This window comes from Sander lucioperca, chromosome 21 (assembly GCF_008315115.2).
Source record: "Sander lucioperca isolate FBNREF2018 chromosome 21, SLUC_FBN_1.2, whole genome shotgun sequence".
Classification (NCBI taxonomy): domain Eukaryota; kingdom Metazoa; phylum Chordata; class Actinopteri; order Perciformes; family Percidae; genus Sander; species Sander lucioperca.
Genome location: NC_050193.1, coordinates 27,327,772 through 27,344,348, shown reverse-complemented (window position 1 = coordinate 27,344,348; position 16,577 = coordinate 27,327,772). Strand labels below are relative to the sequence as shown.

General features: G+C 44.0%; 1 protein-coding gene and 1 long non-coding RNA gene across 5 annotated transcripts in view; one reads left to right on the top strand and one right to left on the bottom strand.

Annotated features, from left to right (window-relative positions):
• The window catches only part of smarca4a (SWI/SNF related, matrix associated, actin dependent regulator of chromatin, subfamily a, member 4a), a 38,214-nt gene that overhangs the window by 5,842 nt on the left and 15,795 nt on the right, over positions 1 to 16,577 (bottom strand). For 2 of the 4 annotated variants that reach the window (XM_031321039.2, XM_031321038.2), the window contains exons 12-29: positions 16,404 to 16,534; positions 16,081 to 16,144; positions 15,877 to 15,989; positions 13,523 to 13,670; positions 13,079 to 13,242; positions 12,860 to 12,926; positions 11,490 to 11,600; positions 11,157 to 11,399; positions 9,326 to 9,439; positions 9,052 to 9,159; positions 8,605 to 8,691; positions 8,455 to 8,501; positions 7,107 to 7,273; positions 6,834 to 6,997; positions 4,804 to 5,031; positions 3,360 to 3,437; positions 2,133 to 2,351; positions 710 to 972 (exon numbers count right to left, since the gene is read on the bottom strand). In XM_031321039.2, coding sequence (XP_031176899.1) covers positions 710 to 972; positions 2,133 to 2,351; positions 3,360 to 3,437; positions 4,804 to 5,031; positions 6,834 to 6,997; positions 7,107 to 7,273; positions 8,455 to 8,501; positions 8,605 to 8,691; positions 9,052 to 9,159; positions 9,326 to 9,439; positions 11,157 to 11,399; positions 11,490 to 11,600; positions 12,860 to 12,926; positions 13,079 to 13,242; positions 13,523 to 13,670; positions 15,877 to 15,989; positions 16,081 to 16,144; positions 16,404 to 16,534 — 2,516 coding nt within the window. Of the gene's footprint in view, positions 1 to 709; positions 973 to 2,132; positions 2,352 to 3,359; positions 3,438 to 4,764; positions 5,032 to 6,833; positions 6,998 to 7,106; positions 7,274 to 8,454; positions 8,502 to 8,604; positions 8,692 to 9,051; positions 9,160 to 9,325; positions 9,440 to 11,156; positions 11,400 to 11,489; positions 11,601 to 12,859; positions 12,927 to 13,078; positions 13,243 to 13,522; positions 13,671 to 15,876; positions 15,990 to 16,080; positions 16,145 to 16,403; positions 16,535 to 16,577 lie in introns of all 4 variants that reach the window. The other 2 variants (XM_031321037.2, XM_031321036.2) reach the window with 1 other exon arrangement.
• The window catches only part of LOC116065488, a 51,294-nt gene continuing 50,140 nt past the window's right edge, over positions 15,424 to 16,577 (top strand). Inside the window, exon 1 of the long non-coding RNA XR_004108737.2 lies at positions 15,424 to 15,524. This is a non-coding gene — a long non-coding RNA (uncharacterized LOC116065488). The remainder of the gene's footprint in view (positions 15,525 to 16,577) is intronic.

Sequence of the window (16,577 nt, the reverse complement as noted above, 5' to 3'; positions counted from 1 at the left end):
TGGTCCCCTAATACTGTATCTGAAGTCTCTTTCCCTAAATTCAGCCTTGGTGCAGAATTCCAGCCACTAGAGCCAGTCCCACAATGAGCTTTCCTGAGGATGTGCCATTTCTGTGTCTGTAGCTTTAAATGCTATTGAGGAGGAGAGAGGGGGGGCAAGGTGGAGGGTGGGGGTGTAGCCTTGACCAACTGCCATGCTTCGCTTGTTTGCAAGCCATGATGTCTCTCTCTCTCTCATGGGGGGGCCAAATTCTCTGGGTGGGCAAAGCAGAGAAAGGGGAGGTAACCTTTCCCCTTATGACATCATAAAGGGAAGATTCCAGATGGGCCCATCTGAGTTTTCATTTTCTCAAAGGCAGAGCAGGATACCCAGGGCTCGGTTTACACCTATCACCATTTCTAGCCACTGGGGGACCATAGGCAGGCTGGGGGAACTCACATTAATGTTAAAAAACCTCATAAAGTGAATTTTTCATGCCATGGGACCTTTAAAGCTATAGTGCGTAGTATCTGTCGCCCCATGAGGAATTCTAAGTAATGACAACAAAACTATCAGCGCGTCCACATGACACAAGCCTTCTGTGATCGCAATGGCTTGAATGTAACAGATGTTCATTAATATAATTTCTTCAGATGATAGTGACAGTCATACAGAAGTTATCTCTCTAACGTTACCTAGTGTGCTGACAGATATGCGGTACTGTTCTCACCCGTCCTTATATTTGATGACAGCGTCGACGATCTTCTTCATCTTCTTAGTGAGGGACAGAGGGTTGGGAGAGAGCTTCTCGGCGGGCGGGCGGCCGCGTTTCTTCGCCTTCTTCACCTCCTCGTCCTTGTCCCGCCCGCGGCCGCTGCTGGAGCTGGGCGTGGCCGGCCCGCCGTCGTGGTCGCGGTCTCTCTTGCGCTTTCTGGTCGTCTTTTTGTGACGCACTTCCTCCTCGATGTCCTCTAGATTTCCCTCCTCTATGGCCTGCGGTGAGGAGAAATTATCAGTGAGCAAAAAAACTTCTTTACATTGATTCCCTTCCATCTCCTAAAGATGCAAAGTCACTCAAGGCCTTCTCAAGAACAGGTTCTTTTAATGCACGAAAAACTTAAGCACAACAATCCGTACGATAGTCTACGGAAATACGGTGACTGCCAGCCCGTCGTACGCAAATTTAAACGATAAAGGTGACTGTGAGTCGGGTACAAAGCATTATGACGTTACGGTTGTTTTAGAGGCGTGGAAGTTGAGTTCAGCAGACAAAAAGGTGACTGTCCTGCGGCGACGTTAGTTAAGTTTAGGCACCAAAACAACTAGTTAAGATTACATAAAAAGACTGATTTGGGGTGAAAACACCGGTTCCCTTAAAGGACAATTCCAGCGCAAAATGTACTTAGGGGTTAATAGTACATGTGTACCGAGTCGACCGTTCTCTGGGATATGTTTTCATGCTAATCCAATGTGACCAGTTTTAGCCCAAACCGCTAATTAGCTTAACGCCGTCCTTGAGTTAGGTTACTGGTTGCACGGCGTTCGGCTGGTCGTGTTTTCCCAAGATGGCGCCAGCCTGTATACATGAACGCTACCGTCTTTCTAAACTATCTTTTTAATAAACTGTCTGTACACTTACAAAGTTCTCAATGCTTCGGTTTCCATGTAGGAACCCTCATTATGCTACCGTTGAAGTGTGGTGATATTTTGAGCCTTTTTAGTTGTGAAATAGAGATTTCTTTTCTGCCCCGACAACTAGCGTTATAAGCTAATTAGCGGTTTGCGCTAAAACTGGTCACATTGGATTAGCATGAAAACATATCCCAGAGAACGGTCGACTCGGTACACGTGTTATTAACACCTAGGTTCATTTTTGCGCTGGATTTGTCCCTTAAGTAGCGCTGCCGGGACACAAACACCTGTTTCCTGGGTGAAAGTCTTCCTCTTAACTTCTTCCGGGACATGAACTCCGCTCCCCCGTCTTGAAACCCCCCCCGACAATCTCCCAACATGGATCTTTGCGGCCTTTTACAGCGGCAGCCAATGTGGTGCATTCAGAATTAAATATGTGGAATACATACGGATTACTTTTCGTAGCGATATGTACGAATGGTTCATGAGAACAGCCTGAACAACTGAACATAACGTCCCACCTTGAGCCACTGTTTCTCAGTGAGCGAGTCGCTGTAGTCCACTTCCTTGCGTTGGCGCGATCCGCGGCCAAACATCTTCTCCTCCTCCTCTTCGCAAGTTAGCCTCTCGACCTCGGCGTCGTCTTTCAGAATCCAGCTGGGCATGTCGTCCTCCTCCATCAGACGCGGTTTCCTCTTAGGGTTGCGGGCGTCCTCGCGGCGTCTGTCCAGATCCATGCGCTGGAATTAAGACACAAAAACACAGCATGCGATTAGTAACTAATAATAATAATAATAATAGCTTTATTTGTATAGCACCTTTCATACATTTAAATGCAGCTCAAAGTGCTTTACAGTGTGGTATCAAAACAAAACGACAAAGAAAAAACATACATAGAAATGACAACATACATAAGAGATGTTCATAATAAGAGAATTAAAAAAAACTATAAAAAGGGACAGAGCTAAAAGTAGAAAAAAGCCTGAATTTTAATTTTGAAACTCATTTGAGTTTTAAAAGAGTCAGGCGAGCTGGTGTTTCTGATATAACTGGATGCAGCAGGATGTTCCACAGTCTTGGGCTCTGTTCACACCAGCGTCTTGTTTACGTTATAATCCTACGGAGTAAACCGTGTTTTCAAAAAAGTCCTGAGCGTTTTTTTAACGCCACTGCTGACTTCTTGTTCTGCAGCTTGGGAGCGTCTTTTTGAAGTTGAAAAGGTTAAACTTTTCTACATAAACGCCCTTCGTCAAGCGCTTTTTTGACAGCCAACCAATGACAAGTGGAGTTTCCATAACAGGAAAAAATGGAGTCGGAGCACAGCGAGTTATATATGACCAGGTGCTCCGTGTACAGGGAACTCTCTTTGTTTTCTACGTTAGCACTGCTCTCTCTCTCTCTCTCTGTTCTTTCTCTAGCTTGCTCCACCTCTTTGTTTATCTAACGTTAGCACCGCTCCACATAGCGCTTTAGCTAGAATATTGCAGCAGTAGCTGTTGTTATAGCAACAAAAGACGCTCTCAGCTGCTTTTTTGGAATAGAAACACTACCAGCTTTTCTTTTCTTACTACAAAAGCGCCCTAGTCGTCTTTTTCTTGTCAAAATAAAAGCCAAGTGTGAACATAGACTCAGAGCATAGAAGCTGAAAGCAGATTCCCCACTTGCTTTGTGGGCTACTTTGGGATCAGTGGAGACAGATTATAAAACGACAAAGTATCTAATAATCAATATGGAAAAGAGGGACTAACCATGAACTGTTCAAACTCCTCTTCACTTCTGGCTATCATCTGATTGACCGTCTCGTCATCGGGCACTTCGTCTTCCTCCTGCAGACAAACAAAGACGAGTGAGTGGAAGGAGGCGAAGGCAGCTTAATGTGGCACCTCAGAGCCACGTCTTTGAACTAGTAACTCTCACCTACACAGAAGGGGGGGGAAATGTATTCAATACAGTGTAAATAGCTTAGAATTTGTGAATGTTTGAGTTATCAGTAGAACTACATTGTCCTGTTACAGTTAGGAGGCAAAAAAGCATTATTGCAGGATAGAAAAGCAGAGAGAAAAAAGAGGGATAAAAAGTAGTGATGCACCGATTAACTTCTGGGCCGATACTGATGTTTAAAATTACAATTTGGCCGATGGATGTTTTTGTTGTTATTTATTCCCTCTTTTGTGCGAGGGAAACGGAGAAATCTTCAAGAAATGAACTACATATAAACTAAAATATACAGTTTTAAAATGATGTAGCCCTTCATTATCTCTGACCTGCTCGATGAGGAAACATGTCAGTACTTTCACAGCTTTGTGAAACAAATTAAATGTAGATTTATAGAAACATATATAAGCCTATCTTTCACTTTGTGTTTTCCGTACACAATACAACGCTCTAGTAGCTGATCTTTCTCCGACAGTGTAATATTCTCTTTCACTTTTCATTTATGAACAAACCACATATGTGCACAGCGTGCAATGCCTTCTTACGTCACGCCAGAGTCATGTTTAGCCAGTGGCTTCTTCCCAGAATCAGCAGTTGCAGTAGCAACATATGCTAGCTACAGTATGTTAGAGTCCGACCGCTAATAATCAACGCAACATGCAGCGGCAGCCGGCGCAAAATTGATGCGACATTGTGGCCGGTTTGGCTCAGTGGGTAGAGCAGGTGCACATATACTGAGAGGTTTATGCCTCGACACAGAGGTCCAGGATTCGAATCCGACCTGTGACGATTTCCTGCATGTCTTCCCCCCCTTTCCTAAAGGCGGAAAAGCTAAAAAAATTATCTTTATTCTCTGTTGCGACACAACAGATAGATATCGGTAAACGTCATCTTATTTGCCGTTAGGTATCAACACGAATATTGGCCGATGAAGTGACGCATCCCTATGAAACAAAGTATAGTTGCAGAGAAAAAACAGCAGAGAGAGAAAAGAGGAGTAAAAATGGGAATGTTTTTATATCACGTCTCATAGTATCATTGTAACCATCAAAGGTTTGAAGCAGAAATACAGAAAGGAGAAGTCTGGATTGATGAAAGCACAAATCCTGGGGAAGGAGAGAGAAATGAAGAGAAAGAGAAAAGAATGGAGAGGTGAGGCAGCACACAGGCAGATGTGGGTGGGTGGGCAATATGGCGACAGGTTCAGATCACACCCACCCACGCCCCCCTAGTACGACAGCCTCCTCGAGCCCCGACCTCGTCCTGTTCCTCGTGCTCCAGGATGGCCTGCAAGAAGGCCCGACGCTCGCAGCCGGACGACTTCTGGTCGAACATGCCCGCCTGGATGACCTTCTGGTCCACGTTCAGTTTGTACTTGGCTGCCGCCAGGATCTTCTCCTCCACGCTGTTGACGGTGCAGAGGCGCAGCACGCGCACCTCGTTCTGCTGACCGATGCGGTGGGCGCGGTCCTGGGCCTGCAGGTCCTGGAGGAGCACAAACACGCGGGTTAGGTCAGGTGGAGGGAGCGGTTGCGGTGAGGGGGGACAACTTGTGTGACAGGAAAAACACAATCAGTACTGGAAATCTTTGTTACTTTTACACACGAAATTAAACAGGTTATCTGCAGGTTTTACCAAGTCAAATGTAAGACCTTTTTAACCCTTGTGTTTAGTCTGGTTGACACCAGACCCTTTTCAGTTGTAACTGAGAGTGGGTCTGGGGAAGTTCGGTCATTCGCAGCTCATTTCCAAAGGGGCATCCCCAATGGATGCCGCTCAAATGCCTCTGGGCGCAATTGGATAGTCCCTCAACCAATCAGAGCAACGATCTGGGTGACGCAGCAGCGACATCAACGGGTTGCTGCGCTTTGGTGGCCGCCACGTTGAATCTAAACAAGAAGCTGCTCGCCGTCATCGTGTAAAGCCCGCCTCAATGGTTGTGACTGGTGTAAAGCCCGCCTCAACGGTTGTGATTGGTGCCTCGATTTGGAAAAATTGGAAATGGGCTTGAATGGGCTCTTGGCCAGACGGACTTACAGTCTGCGCTTGTTTTTGAACCTTTTTTCAACGTTCTTTTATAATTTTTTTTTTTCACGGAACACACCGAACAGACTCGAGTCACCGACCTCGCCAGACTGTCTGACGGCCGGTTATCTGGGCACCACCTAAGCCAAATGAATGTTACTAAATGACTTCTCTCAGATCTGATGATTGTAGTTGTCTTTAAGCTTTTAAAGAGTTATTTATGTTTTATCTGCTCTAGCTTTTCCAAAGTTTTATGGCGCTTTTCCATTACATGGTACCTGCTCGACTCGCCTCGACTCTACTCGCCTTTTTTGGTTTTCCATTACGAAAAAAAGTCCCTGGTACCTGCTAACAGGTACTTTTTTTTAGTACCACCTCAGTCGAGGTTCCCAGCGAGCTGAGGCGAGCCGAAAAGGTGACGTGAAAGCGACAGACGGGGGCGTCCTGAACAAACCCGCTATTTTTAAACAGTTTAGCCACCTGTTTGTTTTTTTGCTGCCTCCAGCTTCTTCTGAAATAAAATGTGTCTTCTGGCAACAACACACACCTTCGACGTTCTGTGTGTGTGTCGCGTTAGGTCACGGCAGTTTACTACGGCGCCGCTTGTTTACAGTTCTGCGGAGGCTCCGGGCAGAGCTTTCGCCGCATCCTACGTACACACACACATGCCGGCTCGACGCACACACCAGCTGACAAATGTATACAACAGGCCACATATTACATAGGCTACGGTGAAAGCTCTGCGTGGAGCCTCCACAGAACTATAAAACAAGCTCAAGTGGTCTGATGTTTATACTTGTGCGGTGGTGTGTGCGTCGAGCCGGCAAGACGACCAGCCACGCTGAGGCGGGACTAAAATCTGCAATGGAAAACGGACGCACAGTGTGTCGAGTCGAGTCGAGCAGGTACCATGTAATGGATTTACGCCATTAGACACAGATATGGTCATAATAATGGTCCAAACTGAAGTTTTTTTAAATTAAAAAAACCTAACATTTTCTTGACGGCGGACCTCTAAACCCAACGGACAAATACGTGCACCCAAGTCTTCCACAAACCTAGAGAACACACTAGCTAGGCTGTGTCTGTTGTCGTTTTTCATCGGATGAGCACAAGTAGGCATGGGGGTAGAAAGATAAATTAATACTGGGGGCATTGCCGATCCTGCTTCCGATAGTCGAAATTGAAAGCTTATTTTGCTCAATTTTCATTTTAAAATAGAAACCGTGACACCCCTACAGCATATATTTGCGTTTGAGTACCTGATGTGGGTTCCAGTCGCTGTCAAAGATGATGACGGTGTCGGCCGACTGCAGGTTGAGGCCCAGGCCTCCAGCCCTGGTGCTGAGCAGGAACACAAAGTACTGCGAGGCCGGGTCGTTGAATGTCTTTAGCAGCATGCCGCGGTCCTCTGCCTTGGTGGTTCCTGTGGGGACGGGGAAAGATCAGATCGTAAAAAGAAAGTGAATCTCTCATCGTTTCCGTATGATGAGGTGACAGCGCCAGGCCCACAAATACTCGGTCAGAGGGCTCACCGTCCAGACGCAGGTACTTGAAGTTACGGTAGGCAAAGTAGTCCTCCATGATGGTCATGAGAGAGGTCATTTGACAGAAGAGCAGCACTTTGTGGTCGGTGGCCCTCAGCTTGGGCAGGATGCGATCCAGCAGCTCAAACTTCCCAGAGGAGCGGTACAGGTCCGGGCTGGACGGGCAGAAGGGGGAACAATTTTTTTTCACATTTTTTGTTTTTCTTACACTTCTGATTTTAGGATATGTAAGTGTTAATATAAGTATTAATGGTTTTCATAAACTATAAGGCTACTGCGCTCTCTCTGGGAACGAAAGCTAACCAGTCTAGATGGAGTCTTTGAGGTGGGTGCAGCTCACTGACCAATCAGAGAGCTTGTTCCCATGCTAATTTGCATTGTTTTACCCAACCTGAACAAGGCCCCTAGCCTGGCTCCGCCCTCTTACATACTTCCGCTCAATTTTCATTTTCCTTCAGTACTCTGTCTGGGTTTGCGGTATATTCTTGGGTTTTCTCCGGCCAAATCTTTACCGGTCTAATCAGTCTGGTAGGACCAGGCTAGTGGACCAGAGTCTGGTAGGACCAGGCTAGTGGACCAGAGTCAGGTAGGACCAGGCTAGTGGACCAGAGTCAGGTAGGAACCAGCCTAGTGGACCAGAGTCTCTTAGGACCAGGCTAGTGGACCAGAGTCAGGTAGGAACCAGCCTAGTGGACCAGAGTCTGGTAGGACCAGGCTAGTGGACCAGAGTCTAGTAGGACCAGAGTCTGGTAGGACCAGGCTAGTGGACCAGAGTCTAATAGGACCAGAGTCTGGTAGGACCAGGCTAGTGGACCAGAGTCTAGTAGGACCAGAGTCTGGTAGGACCAGGCTAGTGGACCAGAGCTGATTACAAGTCGATTTCCAAATTGGATAAGAAAACGCAGCTAGGAAATTGATTCAAAGACGAGGACAGGAATTGTCCTTTCAGACGCCTTATTAAAAGCTGTATTCTTCATTTCGTTTTTTTTCACTTTGATTATTTCTGGGGTTTTTTAAACTACATTTTCAAATAGATGTTTTGATGCTCTTTTTTATTCAGGAAATTAAAGTATTTTTTAAATTATGCATTTATTTACCGTTTTAAAGTTTAAAAAATGATGATTGTGAAAAAGGTTTCTCTATTCAATAATGGAGTAATTAATGGATTTGAAAACCAATTTATTAAATTCTGTTTTTAATGTAAAATTATATATAATAAATGAATAAATACTCTATTTAAATTTCCATGTCCCTGGAGGTCCTCCATATGCATCAACCCCCTGAACAAGACACACACGTGGCGGACAAACACACACATAATTCAAGCTTCACGTACCCACTCACGATTCCACCAGAATAGCCAAGATGCTCAGAGAAAGACTCCTGGAAATCAAAACAAACACGTATGTTGCCATGAATTCTGAAATCTGAAACTGTGTCTACTCTTATTACTACTTTAGAGAAAGGTGGAGCCTCTGTCTGGTACCTCAATGTGCTGGAACATGTAGGGGTGGTTGCAGATCTTTCTCAGTTGCATGATAGTGTTCATCAGGGTCTTCGTGCCACCTTTACCCTGGGAAAAAATTAGAAGAGGAGGAAAAAACACCTTTTAGTTTCTAATTATTTTAGAGTATTAAAATAAAAAGTATACAATATACATTTAATATATGTTAAATGTCTACAAAATAAGATTTCACAGATGAAATTGAAAGACTTTTTCTTCTGGTTCTTACCATCTTTTTATTTTTTATTTTTAAGATTTTTTTGAGGCATTTTCAGCCTTTATTTTGACAGGAAAGCTGGAGAGAGGGGGAATGACATGCAGCAAAGGGCCGCAGGTCGGAGTCGAACCTGGGGCCGCTGCGTTGACAAGTAAACCTCTATATATGTGCGCCTGCTCTACCAACTGAGCTATCCCGGCACTGGCTCTTACCTTCTTGTCTTTTTCTGATCCATCTGTGAGCAAGACTCCCTTGGCCTGCATGTGTCGGTACAAAACCCTCTGTAGGGCTGACATATCGCACTTTATCACATACTCCACCTACGAACCAACAAACGGAGAAAAAAAAAAATAATAATCAGCAAAGACACCGAATTATATCGATTACTTGATTTACTAAATATCCACAGAAAGATTGGGAACCACTCATGCAGGAATGAAAGCGTGAAGGATGAAATCTCAATTGAACGAAAGCGAACAGGCCGACCTTCTCGGGCAGCTGGGCCTCCACTTCCTTCTTGAGTCGGCGCAGCAGGAAAGGCCTGAGCACTTTGTGTAAACGTCGGATGATCAGGATGGTCTCTTCTTCATTCAGGTCAACCTTGACGGAAAAAAAGAGGGATGGGAGGATGAGGGGGGACACATCCAACATTTGAGATTAGATTACATAGACTTTATTGATCCTGAATTGGGAAATGTCAGTGCTACAGCAGCAAAATATACACAGCATGCATACAGAAGAAATAATAAATAGGATAAAATACAAGAACTGTTCAAAAATAAAAGATAAATAAATACAAAGGAAAGAATGTACAAACGTATATACAAGACGCTAATAAAAATGTACAACCACTTAAGTAATATTTATAAAGAAGTCAGTAAAACCTGTGTTTGTGCAAGTTGTACTTAGTGCAGTATTGTGATGTATTTGAGTCTTATCTAACACTCAGTGATGCAATACTGCAGTTCATTACTTTACTTTATTCTTTATTCAGGACACAAAAAACGGTCCATAGCACAATACAAAACATAGCAAAAGATAGACAAATATCATTGTAATGTGGAGATTTATTTGTAAATGCTACCTGGTAGGGATGGGGGTGAGTACTCCATTACACGATTTTGGCGTCAGTATTCGTTCAACGTATCTAATACTCACTTATTTTCTGTCAATATCTTCCTACCATGTGATACTATGACACGTGGCTCATGCCAGCCACCAAGCTAATGTGTACGGTAACGTTATAGCGTTACTCGAATGTTCAACGCGGCCATTCATTTATTTTTAGTATGATTGTTTGGACCGTGGATAACAGCGCTGGGCTAGCTAACGATTGTATTACATTAGCTACAGTAGCTGTATGGGCAGTGGACTCATCTTTTGCTTAGTCAGCGAACTAGCTAGCTAGCGCACCCCGCTCCCTCCCTCCAACTATCCAAGGAGATTTCACTGGGAGGAGACTAACGGTAGGGTTCCACACAGTGAAACACCAAGCAAATTTCAGCCAGCGAAATATTGCCTCTGGGGCGTGGTCGCGAAAACAACATGCCAACAGAACACCGGCTGCTGGGAAGCTAGCAGAGAGGGTTGAAGCTAGATAGCATAGGTAACTAGCAGGTAGTTTGCTAGAAAGCTATCGTTGCTATTGTAGCTTGTGACATCTGTGTTGATACAAGCGTCGTTGTTCGCCAACACAACATGTAATCAAACAAATGCACAAGTAGCCTAGCTGCCTGGCTAAGCTTACAATGAAATCCAATGTCCGAACATGCTAACGATTAGCCTGTTGGCTAGCTGAAAAGTTTGAGTGTTTAAACATCTACAGTGGTCTATTTAATGGTGTATGTTCCCTGACTAAGATCGTGTGTCATATAAATCACAATATGTGTTGATACAAGTACCAATGTTCGGCTAGAAACATTTTAAATCACATACTAATGTTCATGATACAGCTCTGATAACCTCTGCCATCTTGGTCAAACTTTTTTTGTAAGTCCCGCCTCCAAACACAAACACACGGACCTGATTGGTTCTCAAGTGGTCCTCATTTGAATAAAGTTAAACTTTCGTCGACTTTGTTTTGCTCGCCTCGGCGATTCGCTCTCATCTCGCCCAATCAGGGCGATTTTCGTCTCCATTCAACCTCAACGAGAGCAAAGCGAAATTTCGCTGTGTGGAACCCTACCGTAAAGCTACAGTTAGCCTTCTGTTAGCGACTTTAGCTCGAATTCAGCCCGCCCCCCAAAAAAAAAAATCATTTGAACATTCACTGCCCATTTGGCTGGTTTTGAACCCTGCCTCCCAGACCTGGACTCACCTTCTCTCCAGTCATGGCGAAGGGGGCGTTGAACCACTGTTCGAACGTGGTGCAGCTCTTGAAGATGGTGGGCAGGAGGAAGTTAAGCAGGGCCCAGAGCTCGGGCAGCTTGTTCTGCAGTGGAGTGCCTGTGAGCAGCAGGCGGCGCGGGGCCAAGTAGTGAGTGTTCAAGACCTGGGTCAGTTTACAGTGGTGGTTCTTCATACGGTGGCCTTCGTCCACAATCATGTACTTCCAACGAAGCTTGGAGGGAAAGACGTGGAAGTTAGAAAGAGAGGCAAAAGGTGGATAAAAACTGAGGCATGTGACCTAAAGCTAAAGATGCTTCCTTACCTTTGCTAGCACCTGCTTATCTTTGATAATGTATTCGTATGTGGTGAGCAGCACGTTGAACTTGCCGCTGCGCAAGATGGGAATGAATGCACGGCGAGCAGCTGGAGACCCCTGGAAATGGAACACAATTTGCTTAGCGTGTATTTTCAACGGCATAAATCATTAAAAGCATAAGTGACCTTTACACTCTTATCATAAAAAAGTGTCTGACGAGTAGAGTTGTTCCCAAATGCCTCTGATACTGCCTAAAATGCTGGTATCGGCGAGTATGCACCGATCCAATACCACTTAAGGGAAGACAGAGAAAAAGGAGCGCTTCTTTTTGGTGTTGGTAGAAAAAAGTCCAACAAGGTGCTCTTAGGTGCAGGGGTAATCCAATAGTACGAAAACCAAGGCAATCTTGTTGAAGAAAATATTAAAAAGCCTTTATTGATGCGGCTGATGCATAGCAAAAGGTAAAAAATACGCACTAACGCGTTGCGGCACACAGGCCTTCTGTCACCCTGAATAAGGGTACACGGTGCATATTTTTTACCTTTTGCTTTGCATCAGCTGCATCAATAAAGGCTTTTTAATATTTTCTTCAACAAGAGTGCCTCGGTTTTCATGCTGTATGCATGCAATACAACGTAATTTTGCCCCCCCAAAAAAATCTACTTTAAAAAAGGAATAGTATCACTTGGATAAAACGGGCATTTGCTAATGTTAGCTCTGACTAACATTAGCAGCAGACCAAATCGAAGTAAATTCTTCGCCGCTCTATAACAGTAGCCTGCAAAGCAAACCTGTCGGCAACACTCGTGTTCAACCCTTTAAGTTTGTATTTTTATACATTTTATTTATCAGAACTTTTATATATTTTGATGTTCTGTTGTGACAGTAAAACAAACAAGTTAATTTTTAAACTGCATTATTATATTATTTTAGCGAGGACTCATAAATAACTACAAATAACTAATGTTAGGGAAATCTGTTTATATTTTGTTACGCTTTTCTGGATTACTTTTTTTTTTTAAATATATATATCGGCCAATATATCAGATTTTTAAATCACCAAATATTTTTATCGATGTCGGCCTTAAAAATCCTTTATCGATCGGGCTTTAGTGTGTATGTATGTTATGTATAAGCTATTGGACACCTTAATTTCTTTCGGGATAAATAAAATATCTCTATCTCAATCTACATCCATACAGGTTTAGTAATATACAGCTTAAGTTAATATATATATATATATTGTACATGTTAACACATATACATATTTTAACTCACTGGTATCAGATCGGTACTCGGTATCGGCCGATACACAATTTCAGATATAGGAATCTAACATCTGTAGTGACTAGAATATCCAAGTAGGTGCCACTAACCTTGTAGGAGACTTTCACGACCGATGGGGCCCACTTATCAAACTCATAGACCCAGTTTGATAGAGTTCTGAAAACAAGAGACATGTCAGGAAGGTTTGTACTCTACATACATAACATGAAAGGACAACATGTACAACTTTGTGTAAAAGCACTTTCTTGTCTTTTAAGTTTGTGTGTTCACAGATAAACCCGCCAAGGAGCTGAGTAAGGAGTGCTTACGAGAGAGGTACGATGATGAGGAAGGGCCCGTTGAGGCGCTTGTACTCCATGAGGTAAGTGATGAGGGCGATGGTCTGGATGGTTTTCCCCAGACCCATCTCATCAGCCAGGATGCCATTCAAGTTGTTGTTGTAAAGCGACACCAGCCACTCCAAACCTTTGATCTGACCAGAAATGCGTCAAAGTTAGTTTACTTAACTCATTAAAGGTCCCATGGAATGAAAATGTCACTTCATGAGGTTTTTCAACATTAATATGAGTTCCCCCAGCCTGCCTATGGTCCCCCAGTGGCTAGAAATGGTGATAGGTGTAAACCGAGCCCTGGGTATCCTGCTCTGCCTTTGAGAAAATGAAAGCTCAGATGGGCCGATCTGGAATCTTCCCTTTATGATGTCATAAGGGGAAAGGTTACCTCCTGTCCATGGCATGTTTTTGGTTGTGTACCTGGTATTGCTTGAGCTGCCCGTTGATTAGCAGCGTGGACTGCTTGTCCACTTTCTCAGTGACAGCGTGAGCCACGGCGTAGTAGGACTGCAGGCCTCGGTTGAAACTTGCATTACCGTACTCATCATCTACATCCTGCTTGGCGTGTCTAGTGGAAGCAGAGGGTTGGGGGGGGAGGGGACAATATACAGTGAGATTTGGGTTTTGGGGAGGATAATAAAAAAACAAACTGCAAATGAAAACAACTATATATACAAAATAAACATAAGTTAACATGTAAAAAGGTATCTTTGTGTTACATACTCATTGTCAAATGTAATTTTAGAGTTATTGGAGACTCAGGCTACATCCACTCTACTACGTTTTGGTTTAAAAAATATACATATATATCTTTTGCTATGCGTACACCTTGCCGTCCACACTACTCCGGCCCTTCAGAGCTCCTAAAACGGAGACATTTGGAAACACGGCTGCTGCGTTTTGGTTTGAAAACTCCGGGGTTGCTTCGTAAGGGTTGCAATAAGCCAAGCAAAACACATTTTGTTTTAAACATTTCATCCATTTATCGTCGTGAAATGTGCAATTATATATTTTAGTCTATAAAGTGAATACACTAGTGCGTTTGGTCAGGAGACAAAGTGCGTAATGAGGGTGTAGGCCAGAAATGCTCTTTTACTCAGGCTACTCTACACTAGAGTGTGGATCGGGCCGCATTTTTCTGTCCGAGCCCGGCCCGCGTCCGACAGAGCAGTAACCGAGCCCGATAGTTAAAATCTAGCTTTCTTCTCATACTAATGACACACGTTTGTTTGTGTGGAAAGCTTTTATTAAAGCAGCCATATTATGCTCATTTTCAGGTTCATAATTGTATTTTAAGGTTGTACCAGAATAGGTTTACATGGTTTAATTTTCTAAAAAACACCATATTGTTGTTGTACTGCACCGCTCTCTCTCACTGCTGCAGATCCTCTTTTCAGCTGGTCTCTGTTTTAGCTACAGAGTGAGACCTCTTTTCTTCTTCTTCTGTACTATCTTTGATTGCACTGCACATGCCCAGTAGCTCAGATGTAGATCATGTCAGCTAGCTAGCTCCATAGACAGTAAAAGAAAGGCTGTTTCTACAACTTCAGTCAGTTACAAGGCAGGATTAGCTGGGAGACTTCTAAATGAGGGCGCACATGGAAGTAGTTCTTTTGTAGATTATGGTGAACTTGTGTGTGTTGTAGCAGTGCTTTGCTATTGAGAACGAGGTAGCATGCTAGCGTTAGCCATAGCGTTAGCATGCTAACGCTACGAGCTAATGGTTGCGGTTAGCCTGCTCGTTTCAGCTTGTGACGTCACAAGCCATGCCGATTTTGAACAGCTCACCCAGAGACTGAAGGCAGGACACATTCAGAAACCGTATCTCACTCTAAACAGCATGGATGGATTTTTTTCAAAGTTTGTATGTGTGTGGAAGCACCAGAGACACAAAATAACACCCCAAATCCCAGAAAGTGTTTTTTTCATAATATGGGCACTTTAAGCAACTGTAGGAAGGCATTCGGAAATGTCAACAGATGAGGTCATCAGCTCACACGGGGCAACAAGCGCACGTTAACACAGGCGCGCACCTACATAATAAGCGGTTTTAAATTTAAAATGTTCAATGCCTTATCGCGCTGATGTGACCGAGCCCGACCCGAACCCCAACATCATTTCTAAATATCTGTTGGGACCCGACGGTACCCGACGGGCTTGGGTATCCATCCTCTAATCTACACTACTAGGTTTTGGTTTATAAAACTAATATCTTTTGCTACGTTTACGCCTCTCGACTGCACTACTCCGGCATTTCCGAGCCTCTAAAACGGAGACATTTGGAAACACTGCTGTCTCCAATTTGGTTTGAAAGCTCCGGGGTTGCTTTGTAGTCTGGACAGACACAAACAGAGACCTTTGGAAACATGATGCACGTCAGTCAGTCTTATCAGTTAGGTATCTTACAGACCTTTCAGTTTCAGTTCCACCTCGTCATTGCTCCAAGATAATAAATCCCCGCTCTTACTTTTCACCGTTGTTGTTCTTTCTCCAAAGTAATTTCTGTATTTTCAACTTCTACATCCATGATTTTCAACCGCAGAGTAACGTCAGACAATCTGCTCCCTGTTTACACCGACACGCACATGCCCAGCGTGTGTGAAAATGGTCATGTGACGTGTTGCCAGACGTGCTAATATTAACGGAGATTAGTTCGTGTGGACGGAGATCCTTTTAGTCTCAAAATCGCAGCTTCAATATGAAAACGTAGTAGTGTAGAAGTAGCATCAAAGACCAGGATCTTTAACGCCAAAGTCTCGGCGGTTTCATCTTACTCGATGATGTGCATGACGTCGACTTCAGATACTTCTTCACTGTCGGGGTCAGGAATCTTCTTCTTCTCCTCTGCTTGAGTTGCAGAGGAATGAGGTTGCTCCTCTTCCTCTTCCTGTCCAAAAATTAGGGAGATCAGAAAAACTGTTTGCAGGGAATTATAAGAGACCATTTTGCTTTGATGTAGAGATCACTGCGTCACGTACCTCCTCCTCCTCCTCTTCTTCTGAACCGCTTTCCTCACTGTCTGAACGCGGCGCTACTTCGTATCTACAGAGGGACAAAATGTTTTTGACAAGATTAAAAACAATTTCAAAAGATAAAAGGGGTTTGTCTCTTCTGTTCTGCCGAAGGACATCTTGTTATCTGCGTGGACATGGCTTTGGTGTAAGGATTTGTGAAACGCTCTGTGATACGAGTTGCAACTTTGCTTCCAGCATTATCGCTAGAACTTCAACTATTGAATCCAACAAACAGTGACTATCTCCCTTGCTTTTAAAAGTTGTTATTGTGCAGACTTGACACTGACCCTGGGTTCATTTCGAGCCAGGTCTCCAGCTGGCCAGCCTTAGGTGCTTCCATCCCAGTCAGGATCTTTCCACTGTCCACGTGGATCACCTTCACCGGTAGGTCGCTCATTTGACTGGTCTCATCCAAAGGCTGGGAGGAGAGAAGAGAGGACGGAAAAAAACATTAAAGCTGG